The 19,580-nt window shown below is 31.6% G+C and overlaps 3 protein-coding genes across 3 annotated transcripts; all 3 read right to left on the reverse strand.

Annotated features, from left to right (window-relative positions):
- Window positions 1-2,423: 2,423 nt before the first annotated feature.
- Window positions 2,424-2,750, reverse strand: LOC109797622 (rapid alkalinization factor). The gene has a single exon (XM_020357723.3). The coding sequence runs from the start codon at window positions 2,748-2,750 to the stop codon at window positions 2,424-2,426; it is 327 nt and encodes a 108-aa protein (XP_020213312.1).
- An 8,191-nt stretch (window positions 2,751-10,941) lies between these two features.
- Window positions 10,942-15,128, reverse strand: RAD9 (cell cycle checkpoint control protein family). The gene is made up of 10 exons (XM_020357977.3): window positions 14,969-15,128; window positions 14,671-14,790; window positions 14,485-14,593; window positions 13,179-13,430; window positions 12,997-13,109; window positions 12,734-12,798; window positions 12,139-12,389; window positions 11,914-12,070; window positions 11,590-11,630; window positions 10,942-11,504 (listed from the first exon to the last, which is right to left on the reverse strand). Exons 1-10 carry the CDS (start codon window positions 15,071-15,073, stop codon window positions 11,365-11,367), a joined length of 1,353 nt encoding a protein of 450 aa, XP_020213566.1. The 5' UTR covers window positions 15,074-15,128; the 3' UTR covers window positions 10,942-11,364.
- A 1,928-nt stretch (window positions 15,129-17,056) lies between these two features.
- On the reverse strand, window positions 17,057-18,652 carry LOC109797730 (heavy metal-associated isoprenylated plant protein 35). Its single transcript, XM_020357853.3, has 3 exons — window positions 18,356-18,652; window positions 18,193-18,268; window positions 17,057-18,087 (listed from the first exon to the last, which is right to left on the reverse strand). The coding sequence occupies exons 1-3, from the start codon at window positions 18,425-18,427 to the stop codon at window positions 17,213-17,215; spliced, it is 1,023 nt and encodes a 340-aa protein (XP_020213442.1). The 5' UTR covers window positions 18,428-18,652; the 3' UTR covers window positions 17,057-17,212.
- Window positions 18,653-19,580: the final 928 nt, after the last annotated feature.

Here is a 19,580-nt window from a genome sequence, read left to right on the forward strand (position 1 = left end):
GAAAATGAAGAAAGAATTAAATAATTTCAACTTTTGAATATAATCAATCAATTTACCTTTTATTTTAACATTCAGAATTGAAAGGACCACTAACAAGGCAATTTATAAGTATATGACAGCTTATTTTAGGTAGAATGATCCAACATATCCTAACCGCTCCTTTAATAAGAACAATAATCTTAACTACTGAATAAAGAAAATATTAGATATTTTATATATGTTTTAAAAATGACTAAAGAAAAAAGAGACATTTTGTTTCTCTCTATTTTTTTTTAAAATAAATTAAAATAAAAAGGATAGTTACTTATATGAAGTATGTGATATAAGATGAAAATTACCTTAAAAGATAAATAGTAAAAAGGATACTTTTTTTATATAATGGTATAAAATATAAAATACATTTATATTTGAGTTTCTTTTATTAAAGAAACAAAGAAGTTGAAGTTGTGACCTAGTTCCTAGAAGTCTACATTTAAGCTTTCAGCTTTCCAACGCGTGAGTACCAGAAAATGACTACCATGTGTCGGTTGAGAGAATATGACGAACAAAGGCAAATTACATTGTCTTAAAGCTAATTAAAATTATTTATGATAGAGTATTTTTAACCATTACATACAAAGACAATGCTGTACTAAGTTTTGTGAAAAATCTATATATATTATAAAAAAAAATATCAAGATATATAATTATTCTTTATTTCTATTTTTAATAGACTATTATACATTCTAAATATTTAAAAAAAAAAAAAGATAAATTCTCATATATTTTTAATAATTATTTACAACCATCTAATATTTTATCTATATAACTGTTAAAAGTAAGAAATGTCTTAACCTCTCTAATATATAATAAAACTAATATATCACACATTATATATTAAAACTTGTGATGTTACCAAAAGTAGATTATCTATAATTTATAAACAATAATAAAGAAAATAATAATTTTTTGATGAACACAATTTTTGTCCAATCTTATCTTTATAATTACTTTTAATAGATTACAAATTTTATATTTTATAAAATTTACCCTATAATCATCTGTATTTTAAATAATTGTCCATTTTTATACCTAATTAATAAATCAGACGAGACTTTAGTAGGGTCAGTGTCCCCGGCCGGTCATCGAGTTCGGATACGTATCCTGTGGTTCAAGATTCAAGAAAAAGAAAGGTAGCAGAAAACATTTTAAAATTTAAATTAAAGAGGAGGTGGAAGAATTTTAAATTTCTACTTTTAGATGTCAATTTTTTTTTTCTTTTTTACTTTCTTCAGAAAAAAAAACAATTTTTAAACAAAAAACAAGAGTAATATTATTAATATATAAAACATAAATCAATATATTTTAATTTTTTTTTTTTTTAAATAGTGGACAATTTGAAATACAGAGCAGAAGAAATGTTCACTCTCCTCATGTTATTTGTAGCGGTCATGATCACGTATTCACTACGGAGCACATGTTAGGTTGGTTTGGTTAGTTTCTGGGAAATTTATGCGAACAATGAATAACGAAAAACACCAAATTATTGACCTTCCACATTAACAATGTCAGAACTTCACTAATAACCGTGGTCCCCTAATCTCCATGGAGATGGAATCTCACGGCTCAATGATTCATAAAAGCAACTAACTACATGGAAAGACAATAAAAAAATCTAACTGCATACTTGGTTTTTTTTTATTTTTTTTGGTAAAAAATAATTTGTGGGTCCTAGGTGTATAAACCTATGGGTTTTGGCAAAGGGACCACTCTTACCTTCAATTTAGACAGTGTTAGAACATAGAATGTGATGGTACCCATGTTAACAACCCAACCATAAAAAAAATATGTAAATGGTGAGAAATTATATATACATTATACAAAAACAGAAAAACTCTTCTGCCGGCAACTTGGCCTTTTGCCATGAATCTATAGATTATACAAAAAATTGTATCTTTGGTGTTTGTTTTGGCATCACTCTTAAGAAAGACCTGACGTGTGTGGTGTGTAATAAAATAAAAAAGCACCAAATAACGATAAGCAATAATTCCATCAGAGATGATGAGGACTAGAACTTCATCGCAATAAATTGAATTGTAATGAAATTTGCAAGCATAGAGATTTCATGAAACACATGTCCTGGTAAAATTAAATTTGGAACGTCAATTTACAACAACTCTACATAGGCAAGCGTGGAAAGTAATTAAAGCATCATGCTTAGAGTAGCGCCAATAGCCATTAAATAAAAAAGCAAAGCAGAAAAGGAAGATGAATGAGTGACATTGAATAATTATTTATGGGCAACAGGGCAATAATACGTAAAAACATTCAATCATGATGATGTATACAATGAAACACAAATATGAAAAGAAAATAGAAAAAAGAAAAGAAAAAGGATACTACTAATAATAATATAATAATATAATAATAATAATAATAATAATTTAGCTTCTGCACCTGGTAATGGCAGTGCAGCCACGAGAGTAAGGGTTGGCCTGAGCGCCAGGTTGGCAATTGTAGTAGGAGGCACCGCGGCGAGAACATGGGACAGTGTTCCTCTGCAGCGCACCGTAGCTTATGTACTTTGTGGTGGCTAAGATGCGGCGGTTGATCTCGCTGTCCAACTGGAACTCATCTTCCATGGAGGGCATCCATGTCATTTCCATCCCCACTGCTCCTGCGTCCGCTGTCGCCGACCAAGACACAAGCAACAGCGTCGCACAAATCGCCAGGAACAGCCACCCACACGAGTTTCTCTTTGTCTTTGCCATTGATGTTTCTTTGAGGTTGTTTTTCTTTTCTTCTCTTCTCTTCTCTTTCTTTCTTCAACGTGGAACCTCTCGCAATCGCAATGCCTTTCTCGCTTTCGTTTTGCAGAGTAACGGCACCGTTATCAGCGACCAGTTTAAAACACCCTCGCTTTCCACAATGACACCCCTTTCCCCTTTATTTACATTCATGCCACTCCTATAACAAAATCATTTTTTAAATCTTAAATATTCTACAAATTTAAATTAATTCACCATTAAATATTTTAGATTTTTAATAAATAATATATATTATAACAAAATATATTTTTTTTTATTTTAAATTTTAATATCAGGGTTAAAGCATAACTTTTCCTAAAAAAGTATTGGGGTATTTATATAACCATTAGCGGAATATTTGTTGTTTCGTAATTGCTAATCATTACATTTTGTAATCCATCATGAACTTCTTGGGATTTTTTATTTGATTAAAAACATTTCATTAACAACTTAGTAACAAAAAACAGTAACTATAAATGATAATTTTTTCTCCATTGAAACTATTTACAGAATACTAGTAGAAGACAGAAAATATGATCCAATTTCACAAATTTATTCTTAATGGATGCATGATACCTTTCATAAAATGTTTGATGAAAGACATGGCCGGAGTGGGAGGAAGGTAAAGAATATACGTGTGGTGCATTAATAATATTTTTTTTTTCAAATGACAGTATAAATCACAAACAGACAACATAAATAATAATTATTCATTGTACAATACATTTGTTGGTTTTATAGCAATTATTTTAAAATTTATATAAATAATAACTTTTAATTAGCTAATAGTGTTTTACATTAACAATGTACACGTATATATTAAACTCTAGTTTTATCAAATCATGATTATCTTTATCTAAAAGTAAATCCAACAAATATATTTGTAAAAACATATGATAAAAAGAAAAGTTCCACTTACATGTAGTAGTTAAGCATCATATGCACATATAAAACAGGTATTTCTAACCGCAACCATGTTGTGTATATGATGTATGTATTAGTTTTATATTCACCTGCTACTCCTACTTTCAAATCAATGTTATGAATTATTCTCCTTTACATCCGATTTTTAAGAATGTCTATTTTTATTTTTCTTTAATGAATTACACGTAAGATTTTTCCTTGATAGAGATCAAGTATTGAAAACTTGTTCCCCATAGTTCAATGATGGATAACAGCTAAGTTTCTAACGTAAGGATTTAGATATATAAAAGACGGAAAGCGAAGAGAATAACTAATTAATAATTGAATAATACAAGTGTAGCGATGAGGAGAGGGTGGGAACAGAGTCAAGTCAAAAAATTGTTTCCATTTGAGATGTGCAATAAAGATAGTTCAATTTATTGGTTAACCTGTGGATACTAATTCATCATAAAAAAATATTGTATTAACTCTGGCAATAAAAAATTCTCAAAACATTCTGAAAAATAAATGATAACACAATTCATACAATCATTACTATATTTCTTAAAAATATGTTTTTATTGTTTGTAGACAAAATGTAACTCATGTTTAACAAATCGACTTTAGCAAGGAAAGGGGGATTTCAAGTCCACTCTCAAGTTTGGTCCAATGTTCCAATAATCAAAGCACGCAATCTTTTCATACATTCACGCATCTATAAATTAGAATTCTTAGAATAATATTGGACTATTTACATTTCAAAAACATATTTTAAGTTAGATTTATTGAGATAAAAACATGAATTGGCATGTCTGGTTTCGTCTCTTGCAATTCTCATAATGTTTATGCTATTTATCTTTTATGCTCTATGTCCCTGTACCTCATTTTCTGTATACAGTGTCATTAAAGATGAATAATGCATTCATTACATGTATAACAAAATTTAGAAAAAAGAAACTCATTCAAACAGACTTCTAATTAATTATAATTATATTAACATTAATTGATAGAAGTGATAATGGTTAGCATAGAATGTCTTAGACTTTTAATTATCTTAGGCTGTCTTTTGCTTTTGATAAAGTTACAAATATTATATAGTTAGCATAGAATGGAAAAATATGTAATGGATTTCAATATCTTTTCCCTTTTCGGTGCCAACTTGGTAAGTATTTAATTAAGATTTGGTTCATATCAAACCTTTTACTTTTGTTATTATTTTTTTTATTATACTTGTCCTTGTCTTTTGCTTGTTTGGGGAATTTCCAGGCAGAGGAAAATGGTTCCTGATGGAGGAAAATAGGCTTGGAAGTTTTATCTATCTATTTTATATAACAAATAACCTCATATTTAAATGTAAGTTGTAAGCATAACGTTTGGTTGAAAGCGTTTATGTGGTTGAAGTGGAGATGAAGAGAGAAGTTAAGCATGAAAGAAGAAAGTTGTATAGGTATAATGTGGATTGATTGCAAGTGGCACCAAAAACCAGGCCATTGTTGTCCTATGGTGGCTCCACAGTGGTGCACTTATGAATCAGAAAGTTTACCAGAAAAAACGACCACATACCACTCTGACCTACTTTTCCCTCTCTAGTAGTACGGTGGTATCTGAAATTCAGTCACAGGTATAATAACATCACTCAGAAATGTAAAGCATACCATAATTGTGCACAGTACAAAAATTGAGTAATTGACTAGTTTGTTGAGTTTCTCAGCGGCAAAAAGTGTTGAAAATCAATATAAATAGAGAACAATATCTATTTTACAAGCTAATTTTACTAAAATAATAACTTTTTTTTTAAGATATGTGGTTTCATATAACTTCCTAATGCATTTGAGTAGAAGAATTTGGCATCAGTACAACCCACGCTGTAGATCCACTATAAAATAGCTTTATCCTTTGGTGATCCATGCCAAGGATTGGAAGCTTCATGCTAAATTCCATTGATTTGTATTTCTCTAATATTTCGGTGACACACAAGAATGTCTGTAATTTAGACATTTGTTAATATATGAGCGGAAAGAATTTGAATTCTTGGAAAGATATTATTTGTCACAGCATGGATAATTCATTGGTGATATAGAAAATGAAGTATGGTAATTACGTATAGATTTATCTGTCAATACTTACTCACAGATATTATCGTTAGAAAATATATAGTGTGTTTTATTGAAAGATTAATTCGTTAGTAATATTAATTTTTGACAGATTATCTATCAGATGTTTTCTATCTTATTCATCTTAATCGTTTTTTTTTTGTTATTCTTTCTAATTGAATTGAATTTTTTTGGTGATTCAACTCATTACAGAAATGAACCCAATTTTTATTTATTTAATATTTAAATTAGGTTGGGGTAAGTCGAATTCAAAACTTTAAAAATAATTCCTATATGTCAATTGTGTCACCCAAGGCCAAGTGTTTACCCCACATGCATTTTGAAAATAAAGACCGTTTAATTGAATAATGTCTTTGGTCTAGTCAACTATACATAAGGAGATATACATAAAACTTGTTTCGTTTTATTTAGAAACAATATTACAAAAAAAAAAGTAAATATCACCACCTTGTATATGAGCAATATCTTATATATGTATTGATTTTTGAAATATCCTTAAAAATTACCTAATCCCATCTTTCATTCTTGCTGTTATTATTGACTAATATGAAGCTCTCTAACCCCAAAACCATTGCCTTGTGATTGTATGAATTGAGAGAAAAATAAAATACAAGTTAGAAAGAGATAAAATATTTTGTCTTTACTATTTTTTAACTAAATAAAATATTATTAATATTTATTTTCCTCCTTAATTAAACACAATGCATGTAATAAAAATAGTAGGAATGGTTTTGAAGAAAAAAAGAAAAAGAAAAATGAGAGGTGCAACAAGACAAAGAGGAGGGTCGTTGGGACCGCGATACCCTCTCTCGGCTGACGGTGTTTACGCGTTCCAGAGCTTCCAGGCTCCAGCTGCCATATCATGAAATCAATAAAATAAGTAATGTTTTTTTTGTTTGGTCAATAATCAATGGTTTTTATATTTCAGTGAAACATCCAACCAACTAAGAAAGGACGCAAATCTCTTCATCTTTATGTTTTTTAATCACTACGCTTTCATTCGTTCACTGAACATGGACGCCACTTTCAGACGCTCTCCTATGTCACCATCAATCTTATATTTTTGTTCCTTTTCGATTACATTCAAACTATGGTTGTTATCATACAAATGCTAACTGATCATTTTATTCAAGTGATTTAATCCAACAAATTACCATTTTATTTCTTGAGATTGTAAGCATTATTAATCTAATCTTTCAATTTATTAAATTATAGAAAAATTTCCAAAACTATAAGGACTGACATTTAAGTTGCTCCATATATGTGTTAATAAAACGCTATGTTTTTGTTGATGACATTAATTTATACTACCATTGTTATATAATAAATGCCGTCTTAATTTTTTTTATACATATAAAATTAATAATAAATAAATAAATATTTTATAAATTAATCTTATTATTGATTTTATTTGTTGGAAACAACACAACTTTTAATAAATACTATTAATTAGAGTATATATAAGCGAGAGATATAATTAATATTATATTAAAAATTAAAATACTATTTATTAATAGCTTTTTATTTTATACATCACTTGTTATAAAATACAAGGAGTAAATAACGAATCAATCACAAAACCTCAACGGGTCACTTGCAACTTAAGAAGGAAAACAAAACATGTTATTTATTGAATGATAGGTAAGATTTCCTATGATGTAAATGTAATGTATTTTGATAGGCAAATAATTAAAAGGTTTTAATCAACATTTGAAATTAAGCAAATTTGCTAATATTCCCTCAAGTTTTTTTTATAACAATTTTATAGCAACCCTACTTATAGGACTACATGATATAAATGTATAATGTATTTCTAAAATAATAGCGAGCGTCAATGTAATGTATAAAAAATATTAATGTAATGTACCTCAGACAATTAAAAATTAATTGTTAGTGTAGAAGTAAAAAAGAAAGCAACATAAAAAAAAAATTGACAATTTTTTTGAGATATTTTTTGACAAAAAAATTAAGAAGCTTTAATTTAATTTACTTTTTGAAATATAGCAATTATATCTTTACTCAATGGTGATATATCAGAATTAATTTGCTAAATGTGAGTTTAGAGAAAGAAAAATCAGATAACTTATAAGATATTTTAAATTCAAATGTATTATATCAAAAATTAAGAAGATCTAGTTCAATATTGAATGAACACTTTATAAGTGAATTACTATAAATCTTATAGTATATTAATAAAAAAATCAAATTTATTATACAAAGCAAAAAAAATAAGTGATTAACAAAAAAATTATGCATATACGTAACTGGAAATTAAATCTTGATCACATGTTTATTTATCAATTATGTCATATCATATTATATAGTAATTCAATTTCTTCAATTCTTGCAAGTCTTTCAGTTTTTCAGAAACAAGAAAAAAAAACTAAAGTTTAATAGTGATACACTTTCAATCAATCAAAAATCACTGTTGATATAATTTTTAAGATATTCATTATAAAAGTCAACAAACCTATATAAATAATAATTTATAATTAGATGATAGTAAAATTGTTTTACATTATCATTAAACCCAAAAAGTAATATGTAGTAGTAAAGGTAATAAAAACATCAAATATTCATCTTTTTCAAACCATGTTCGAGTTTTTCTTCTAGTTACCAAAAAGTATTCAACAAAGATACTTCAAACACTATCGAACAGAAACCTAACCATAATGACACATTAAAACTATCAAGTACCAATAGATACAAATTAAAAAAAAATACTACAAAGAAGTAATCTGAACAATTTTACAGCTACCCTTTTAGACATCACGAGATTTCCATGAAAATATTTCCCTATGAAACAAAATTTTAGTGACTTCAAGAATAACTATTAAGTCAACATAAGATTATAATGATGAGAATTCATTCCAAATCCTTGACTACTTTTTATCAACCGGCCTTGGCTATTGTTTCTTATTACTAACTAAAATAAGCTAATTAATAATTGTTAACAAGTCAATATAAGATTAAAAATAAAGAAAGAAAAAGTTGTAATTTTTCTTTTTAATTAACTGTGTTTTATTCAATATGATTATATGAGACATAAAAAGTCAAAGGAATATTTGAATCCAAAAGACGAAATCAAATCAGCGATTTGCAGGAATTTGGTATAAACCGTTGAACGAGTCCGATTAGTCGAAAATTCCCCAACTAAACTTGCAGGAAATCTCTTAATATTCAAATATAATATAACATACCAACTGCTACTACCTTCTGGATAAGTTTAAAGGTTCTGTTGAGTGGTCTAAACCCTCTCGCCTTCAAATAGTCAACCAAACTAGCTGGGAAAGATGAGACATGACAATTGAAAAAATATTTTTCGAATTATAGAATGCCAGTATTATATTCCAGTTCCGTTCTTTTCGTTTATCCGTTTTTTTTTTCTCCCCTCTGAAAGCTAAACTCAACGCATGAATTTCTCGTGGGCCGTGTTGCATAAAATTTAGTTCCTTTTATTCAGCCGTGTTACCACGTATGCTTCTTTGATTGAAGACTAAATCATTAGTACTGTTATCCCGCCTGTATACACTTCCAAATCTAATAGGGCATAATATATGATTAGAGCCGGCATATTATTATCTAATTGCTATTTGTATTAAAATTACTAGTAGTGGGCCACAAAGCGTTACTTTGACATTATTGCCAGTATTTTTATCTTTCTCAGTCCGTTCTATTTCTCGGACTTAAAGGAAGCTCTACATGTACCCCATTTTTGCCAAAAATCAAACAAATTTTTATTTGTTTTTTGTTTAACGAAATCAGAATTAAGAGAGAAGTTAAAAAATTAGTTTTTCCGGCTGCAGCTACATACAAACGAATCATAACAGATCAGGTTATTAGTCTAACCCCGTGTTTAGTAGACGTGCTTTGCATTTTGAGGGCTAAGGCTGTGTATTTCACTCTGACCACTGCGGTTAACAGGTTAAATAAATTTTCTTGACCCGAACATAAGCCCAAATCAGACTCCACTCTTAGCAACTAGATCAATTGGCCATAGATTAACTTCAAACTGGTTTATAGAGGAACAATGCTTCGGAGCTCCTTTTAATTCAATGAGGCACCCACTACCCGGCACCAGCAATCATGATGGTTATAAAAATTATAAAGGTTTATCTAGTATCTACACATCCGATTAAGACTTTAATAATCAACATACACATACCAGATCACGTACGCAGCATGTACCATATACATAAAGCATCATGGGGGGAGGTGGTCGAGAAAAACAATGCCGAAATATACGCATAAATACTTTTCAGTTGGACTAATAATCCCAATCTTGCAACCAAATAAGTGTTGTTGAAATATGCTATACATCTTCAAAAAATATATACAAATAAGGACGTCAAGTCACATAGTTGAAATGAATTTCTAAATCCAAGGACTAGAACAGTACGTGGATATCTAAATTCAAGTAAAATTTAAAAATATAAGTAAAAAGGAATATAAAAATATCATTGTTAAACAATGATGAAATTCAATGAATATAGATCTCATTTTACTAGATAAAAATAAATTAAACAGAAAACACTTTAAATCGAGGAAGAAATCATTGACATAAATTATTTGAACCAAGACACATCATTTCTATGCCATTGATTTGATATGATGTATTGAAATTCAAAATCTAAAATTTAAATTCAAAGATTGACTAATTTTAAGCAATAATATTTTTATTGCTAAAAAAAATGTAGAGCAATAACATTTGATACAAATAAAATTTGAGATAAATGATATAAGAGAAGATACTACTATTGAGAAGAAAGTAGATCCTAAATTTCAACGGTGAGTACTTTGATGTTCTAGATGTTAAGCACCTGGTATGAATAGTAGATTTATACAGTTAATCAGTCTGTCCATGATGAAAGGAACTCATACCATTGGTTTTGTCCATTTAATAGCAAGTTAAAATTAGACATCAGATTCATCTAATTTCCCGACAGTGTCGTCATTGTCGGATCACAATATTTACCTTTTCTGAATCATATCATGTTTCTTTAAATTGCTTTATACATCATCAGGTGTTATACAACGGTCAATGACTTGGATCAATGAGCCCTTTACCATGCAATCATCATCGTCCATAGATTAGTGCAAGAGTTCCGGGGTACATAGGGGACTCAAGAACAAACAAATAGGAGAACAGATGCATCATCATGCATGTAACTGATGTAAGAACATACTCTGTATCCCTATGTCCTAAGGGGAGCTAACAAGGTAGACTAATTATAAGTTACAAATTATACCTTTCGAGTACAAATCAAGTGATTGTACTTTGTCATCAATGGTGATTAAATACGGGAAGGTGTATATGATACAAGGACACCAAATTTTGTATTTATATGCATAAAGAAATGGCTGCAGAAGATAAGAATCGGTGTTTCTAACTGGCAGATTTAATAATATAATACGTACAAGAAAAACAGCAATATTGGGATATTCAATCATTTTAAATGATGGGTTACTGGATCAATTAGAAAAAACTTTAAGAGACAAAGCAACTTCAGAGAATCGCCATACCAAGATAAAGGAGAACCATTTCAGTAAATTTCTCTGAACTAATGTTCTTCATAGTATGGTGGTGTTGACTGAATGCACTGTTCATTTTCATCTTGTTCGTCTTCATCATCCTCTTCAGCATCTACCCAATTACTGCGGTGATGTTGTGAAATTGCTTGATCATTATCTCGTAGCACATCTGGATAAATGTACTAATGATATTAGTTGCTGACAAAACTACAACTGAATTTGGTAAGCTCGTTAACAAAACCAAATTAACCAACCTTGAGGCTCTTGTTGAAGACCCTTTTCAGTTGGTTGGAAGCTTAAATACCAGTCAAGGTAGAAACTAACAGTTTAGTGAGAAGAATGCAGATAATACTTGCTTTAAATGAAAGGGATTCAAACATGCAAATAAGTCTAAAATCCAAATAAAAGGCTTCATTCCTAGAGCCTGGTTTGAGCATCCCATACTTTGTAACTGCTCTCTGAGAATTCAACCAGGTAACAGTAAACAATTATAATATTTACAGCCACAGCATCGTTGGGGACAGTAAATCGTGATAGAAATGCTAACACATTGGGGCAAACAATAGCACCAAGGATACAAATTGGAATCAATGGGATTATTTCCTGCAACCGGTGTTACTCTTGAAATTTGCATTGTGCTAATCCTTTGAATTTCTCTTTGCCCATTATCATTCAAAATTGTTTCTCCTTGTGCCTGGCGTTCTTCCAAAGCACTAGCACTTTTAAATGCACTTGCTGCAAAACGGAAAAGCTAGTGAGAATTTTGATGAATACAAAATTATCCAACTCAATATTAAAATTACCCGAGAGGTCTGACCAAATACGGGTGTGGTCAGATGGAAGCTCTGACACATTTGTTCTGCAGTTATCTTGCTGCACGTGAGATGCATTTCTTTCTTCATTATGAGTGTGTGTGTTGGTGGCCCCCACTGGAGGTTCTGAGGGAGCACCTTCATGAAGCTGAGATATTAACATTGTTGCCAGTACAAGAGTGGCGTCAAAATTTGAGTGAGATCCATCTTCCAAACCAAATTTGGGTGCCATAAGAATAGGTCTGCTTGCCAAACACAGTATCATACAACAATTAAGGTAAATAACAAATAATAACCATGAAATGCTAACATAAAATCCAGAATGCAAGAAAAATAGGTCTTTTATTTCGGTGTGAGTGTGTATGTGCATAGCATGTTTCTCCACAGTAAAATCCAAGGCAAGTGTGTCTTTGCAACTTTTCACATTTGCTCAGTTCTATTTGGAGTTTAATAGACTGTGACATGTACACTGAGTCACTGACCTATAAGAAATATGCATATCCTAAAATAGAAGGCATGAAGTCATATTCATAGAACAATCTATGCCATTGAGGATAATTTGTATCAGATACTAAATGCATCTTACTCGCCAGCTTTCTCAAAATGAAAATGAATATCAACTTCACAGCCCTCACAAAATGAAAGAAATGCCTGCAATTTGATGAGAAAAATACCAAAGTGCATTTCAACAAGTTAATTAGCCTTAGAATGGAAGAAAGAATAACAAAAATTCTGAATGATAATAATTATTAAAAAAAACCTGATATTAGGTGACTGCAATCTCTAAAAACAGTTGCTGAACTTACCTGTCAACCAAAAAGTCAAAAACAAAAGGCTTGGTTACTATACCTTCAGTTCTTTTACACTGAACGTCACATCTATTGGATCTCCAGTGTGAACATACTGCAAAAATTCTTCTTTAGGATCTATCCAGAGTTGGGTGTGCAGCAACGTATCATTGTCTGCCATGAAATCTTAATGCATAAATATACACTTTGCAATAAAGCTACCTACAAAAGCATCCTCTTTACCTTTGGTTGGGTCCATATAACTCCGAAGTTCAACTGCTTTTCCACCAACTTCATTTGCAGCATCAGGAGGTAGAGAAGAAGGTTCTGTTGCAATGATAGTGATCTCCTGAAGAGATGACTGAAAATTAGCAAGTAACCTGTTCAGATCTCGAGGCCTCACAACAAAGTTGCTGGGAAATTTTTGCCTATCAAGGGACAAGTGTTGTATGTCAGGTTCTACATTGCAAGTAATCCAATAAGCTTTTCTCATGCCTGCAGTTAATGAATAACATATCCCTTTTAATCCACAATAAATAGCATGTACGTGCACACACACACACATTGTTAAATGGTGAGAAAATAGCAGCATAAATGAGATGCCAAACACCATGTACATAGTACATCCAATTATTGATAGATATTCAAGTCCAGAGAAGGATTAGAGTTACAAAAATGCACTTGAGTTCATTTCAGAAAAGTTTGCTACTATAGAATTTTAGAACTTTCCTCTACAACAAACTTCAAAATCTCCAGAAGGAGTTACATCCAAGCCCTATTTGGATAAACTTCTACAAGAAAGTAAAATGAAATAAATTTCTCTCATACACTAAAATTAACTTATACATAAGGTTAAATAAGCTTTTCTTATAAACTAAAATTAGCTAATTAGTGAAGCTTCTTTTATTTTTCCATATTATTTTCTTTTTCCATAAGTGTTTATGAAGAAGCTTATCTAAATACGATCTTAGTCATGGGCTGTAACAAACTCCTAAGTGCTTATGACAAGGCTTAGCTAACATTAAATGTTACTCTGAGCCCACTTAAAAAAGAGGGGATATCATCAGTATAGCATGCCTAATGACATGGTAACAACTACGGTACCAAGTATAAAATGTAGCTAACTTTTAGGAGACATCACCCCCATAACTCGGGTTTACCCTCGCAGAAGGAAAACCTATAAAATAGGGATATGTTAATTATCATTTAATTTATTCTAGTTTTTCCGAGAATAATTGGGAAAGGAAGTCTCCATTGTGTCTGCATAGGAACACCATTGAAAGTCTTCGCTTTGTAAATTTTATCCATTCATTTCAGAGAATAAATAAAGGTTCCCTGTTCTTACTAAGCGTTAATTGATAGACACTGAATGTCCATCACTAACTTTAATTCAGAAGCCAACTACATCATCAAGCTTGTTACAAAGACAACTAAATGATCAGTCCCCAATGTTAACCAAAATTAAATCCAATAGAAATCTCTGGTACTATAACTTTCCCCTTGTTGACCAACCACCAGATATTGAGTATATATTAAATAAGAAATTTACCATTATAGCAATCCAAAATCCACTGCACTTTGGGAGCATCTGGATCAGGCAGTCTCACAGTCAAGTGATCGATATTTGCAATAGGTGTCCTGAGAACAGCACAAACAGCCTAACCAAAGTACGCGAGTGAGAATTCTTCATTTGCAAACCTCGTTCAAATTAAAGCGAGAAAAGACCATTCCGCACCTTCAGAAGCACACTACATTGCACGAGATTACCAGAAACCGTGTACGCATCAAAGAAGCCAGGCTTGAAAGCGATGCATTGATACGCAGAACGCGACGAATTAATCGTATGGAAAAGAAGCTGTAACGAATCAATGAACCAAAAAAATAGTCATTACAACTAAACAGTAAACAATCAATAATCAACATTCCCTATTTCGCCTGAGAGTACTAATTATGTCTGCAAAACCCTAACTAAAATGTTTGGATAGAGATATTGTGAAACGAGAGAGTTGCAGAGGCGCGTTATGGTTTGCTACCTGAGAGGAAGAGGCTTGAATTGCGAGCTCGTTTCCGATGCGTGCGAGACAAGTGATGCATCGAGCAAAGGTTTTGAGAGCGTTGTCGCTCAACGTCAACTCCATATTTTGACACTAATGCACCAATGCTCGTCAAAGTATTTCAACCGTCAGATTTAATCAGTACAAAAATAACTAAATTGTAGATAACTTTAATTAATGTCTTGGACTCTTGGTACGTGTAATTAGAACCTAGGATACGACTAAGCTAATTACATCCTAAATTTATGATATTCTAACGAAATTGGAGTAAATAACTATTTAAATTATGAATATTTCTATAATTATTTTGATTTATGTGCTTAAAATTATACAAATCTAGCAACTATATTACGTTTTAAAAAATGTTTGAAAGAACTCAAATTCTGAGTTTTGTGTTTGAGTGGCTCAAAGTGATAAAAGAAAGTATTTCAATAAAGAAAAATAAAAGATAGCTATAACAAAATCAAGAGGTCTCCTTAAGAATTGTTGAGTTATTTATTTATTTATTTTCATTCCACCCCGCCTATTTCTTTATCAGTAAGAAGGTCATCTTATGTTTATTTGTTGAACATCTATTTTAATCGATTGAATTTCGTAAATAATGGAATAAACAACATGAGGCTGTGCTCATGTTCCTTGGTCTATCATTTTATTTGATTGAAATCCATAATTAATCAATTGAAACATAGACTTGTGTATTCGTGTTCCATAATTTGTCATTCTAAACAATTGAAACTCCTAAATAATTCATGAATCATTTTGACGCATGTGTTTATGCTCTCAAACTTTATCAGTTTAATTGATTGAACCAAATTGGAGTTTTCTTGTATCACATTTTTAATTTATTGCCTTAAAAGTTAAATGTAATATCTCTATTCGTAATTAATTTATTTTGTCTCATTTCATTAAAACCAAATAATTTCACAATATTATCTTTCTTTCTTTTTTATTTTTCCAAAATCAAACAACTTAAAATTCTGTTATTTTTTTTCTCCATATTCTTGTCTTCACTATTTCTCTCTTACTTTTATTTCACGGCAATCAAACAAAGTGTTAGTGTAAAATCAATTCTATAAAAAAAATAAATAAATAATAGTGTACAATCTTTAATCCGCGAGAAAGCTAGTTCGATAGTGATGCTTAAGTTAAAGTAGGTGAGCTTGGATGTTACGATTCTTGGTGAATCTTTTCATCTATAAGACTGTCTAGACTATTCCATCTGCTTCTCTCTTTTCTAATCGGATTGACAAAAGATAGGAATCGGATAGATCAAAAGGCAGAAAGAGGTTAAAGCTAAAACCAATGACATCAACCTTGCTTTTGTCTCTATAATCAAACATACGATAGTGCCTCATATGGGAATGGGACCCCTTCTTTTCTTCCCTTTAGTTAATTTCACAATCCCTTCCCCCTAAATGATTCTGATGTTAATCAAGTTTATCTTGAGAAATTAGCAAATAATCAAACTACTCAAGTTAATTTCGTTAAACATGTATATATGTGATCTCATATATAGCAGCAAGTTAATTCGCAAAAAAAAAAACAAACCGTATAACGTAAGCGAATTATCACAAAACTTAAAATTTCCACCATGACTGCATTATGAAAGAATAAGAATAAATTCGCGCAAATTCTCTTTGGCTAAAAGATAATACGTGAATGTCCCAAAAGCATCAAGTTGACATGGGAATCAAAGCTAAAAAGAGTTTTTCTCAGATTTAAAGAAGGCATTCGTGTGGTTTGAATAATTTCAATCCATTTCTGATTTTTTTATAGCTGAATCTTATTCCGATTTAAAAAATTCCCCAAAAAGTTTGATCCACCCACTGTTTTCGTCCCCAACAAGCAATCGAGGGACGTGGCTGAATATAACAGTATAAATGCATAACATAATCACTCCTCGAATATACATATATTCCCGCCATAATAATAAGCAAATGGGAACGTTGACTCGTTGAGTAGCCAATCAAATTATAAAATTAAAATCAGCATTTTTTTTTTTATCCCCTCTTGCCCCTAATAATTTGTATTTTCATAAAGTTCTAAACGAGATTCGACACTTGGGGAGAGAAAAAAGAAAAAGAAATTCTTCAGTAAGAATATTTGAAACGGACAAAGCCAGTGTTCATGCTTGAAGCTAATGCAATAAATAATAATAATAGTAATCAACTAACCAGAAAAAGAAAGTTAGTTAGGGTGGTTGAAATTCCGTGACAATCCCTCTCACATGACAAAGCATGCATTAGGATTTTCATCGCTGAATAATTCGAACGAATACGAGGGTGGTGAAGGCGTTGTGTGAGTTTCCGAGTCAGACTCGGAGCCAACGCATCGATACACGTGCGCATACGAATACGGTTGAGGGGAGGTATAATACGCTGCACCGTAGCGGGTGACAGTGGGATACGGTGCGTGGTAGACCGGAGATGCCGGTGCATGGTAGTGCGGTGGGTACTGATGGCGTGGGGAACTCTCATTAGGTGGGCCCACAATCGTAACCGAAGCTGGACCCGGCCCATTACCGGGCATCTGGTTCTGGTTCCAATCACCACCACCAGAGTGTTCCGCAACAGTGACACCCTCGTTGCCGTTGATCATCACATTCCCTTTTTGCCCCTTGCTTTTGGACTTTTTCCCACCGTCGATTGCTCCTCCGTTCTCATCCATGCCTGGGAGGGCTATAGTAACCCTTTTCTCGCCCATGGATGAGGGGTAACCGGGTGGTAACGTCACGGTTTGCCTCACCTCCATCCTGGGGTCTTGGAATTGAACACCGGCTAAGCCGGTTGCGCTTCCTTCGGCGTTTTTGGGCGTGTCTTGAACGACAACCTTAATAGCTTCCTTTTCGTTGTTGTCGTCGCCACCGCTTTGGTTGCTTTCTTCACTGCTATCTTGGTCGCTTTGTTTCTCTTTGTTTTCTGGTTTCTTCTTCTTCTTCTTTTTCTTTTTCTTCTTCTTCTTCTTCAGTTCGGGTTGGTCTGGCCACAACTCAGCGCGCTTCCCTGTCTCTGATAATTTCTTAATCAAAGTGTCGCTGTCCACGTTTCCCTTTACCACGACCTTTTGTTGCCTCAAATCAATTGACGTGCAATAAACACCTGGTTTAACGAGGAAAATGCATAATATGAGAATAGTTAAGAAAGTTTTAATATGGAGTTGTGAAATGAAAGATGTTAGCTTTTGGACATGGTTACTATACATACCGTCTATGCTTTGTAGGACTTTTTTGACTTTTTTTGTGCAGCCTTGGCAATGAATGGAGACTTTCAACACGCAGCTCTGATGAACAGAGGCGTATTAGGATTAGTAATTAGAATATGGTGGAGCGAATACATAAATGAGAGAATAATTGATGGCTTACTTTACCTTGCACATGAGAGGTTCTAAGAGTTCTTGATCTGGTTCTTTAGCTTCGACTTTTACTTCGGTTGCGGCCATTAGGAAGAAGGAAACCAAGGATGGTTGAGTTGTGTAGCAGAGTGGTTTGAAGCGGGTGGGAATGCTTAAAAAGCTAAGGAACGAATGATGCTCTAAGATTTTGACATTAAAGTAAGAATGAGGATTTTACCAAAGAAAGAACCACACGAAAGATGAAGGAAATATCGCGGGGACAGAAGGGTTATTGACAAATTCTTGGATATCAAGAGGGTAGGGAAATTTATTCACTAAACTATTCTACTCTATTTTAAAAAGTTTTTATTTTATACCCATATCTTAAAACTTCGTTTTAAATTAATCTAATACTAAGTAAAGTAAAATTTCTTTAAAAATTGCTTCAATATTTAAAATCATAACAAGTTAAAGTAATATATATAAATACTCCTTCAAGCATTAAAAATCACAATAAGTATTCTTTCGTGTCCATCAAATTGATCCCTTAATGAAATATATTACTACGTAACTCACAAGATTAAGAGATAATCATTAAATACTTGAGAGATTACTCTTTTAATTTGAATATTTGTAGGAACTAAATAGAAGAGAGTGATACTTGACTTGAGAGACTAAGGTAATGGTTTAATAAATTCAAAAGCAAAATTGATCCCATTTTGGTAAAGAAAATAAAGGCATTAAATGACGATCATAGTTACTACTGTACTGCTACATTTTTATTAAATTCTTAATTACATATATCTGTCACGTTTATGAAAGTTCATACCCATATAGGTATTGTTTAATAATATAAACATGACGTAACAGAAGGGTCTTCTAAGTTCTATCAAACACAATTTCTTCTCGGTTCAGTGTCATTCAAAATTTAATATGAATTCTGGGTACTTATCGATAAAGCATTTGATGCCTTTTCACCTTCTCTCTCTTTCTTATCTTTTTGAGGTGAAATAATATATAAAAATCCAGCTTTAGAATTGTAGATTGGGCTTGCCTTTATTCCCAAAGGCCACCTGGTGAATTATAGAGCTTCTGCCCATTGTGATTAACTAGAATTGGTCCATTAATATTATGTAGAATGTATTTAAAGAATTAAAATGACAATTTCATAAAAATTAATATGCATACTTTTATAATGAGCTTTCCAAAAATTCTGTATTGGGTTTTCAATTTTCCAAGTATTCTAGTTCTAGATGATAAT

This window comes from Cajanus cajan, chromosome 6, assembly GCF_000230855.2.
Source record: "Cajanus cajan strain Asha chromosome 6, NIPB_CcT2T_4, whole genome shotgun sequence".
Lineage (NCBI taxonomy): Eukaryota > Viridiplantae > Streptophyta > Magnoliopsida > Fabales > Fabaceae > Cajanus > Cajanus cajan.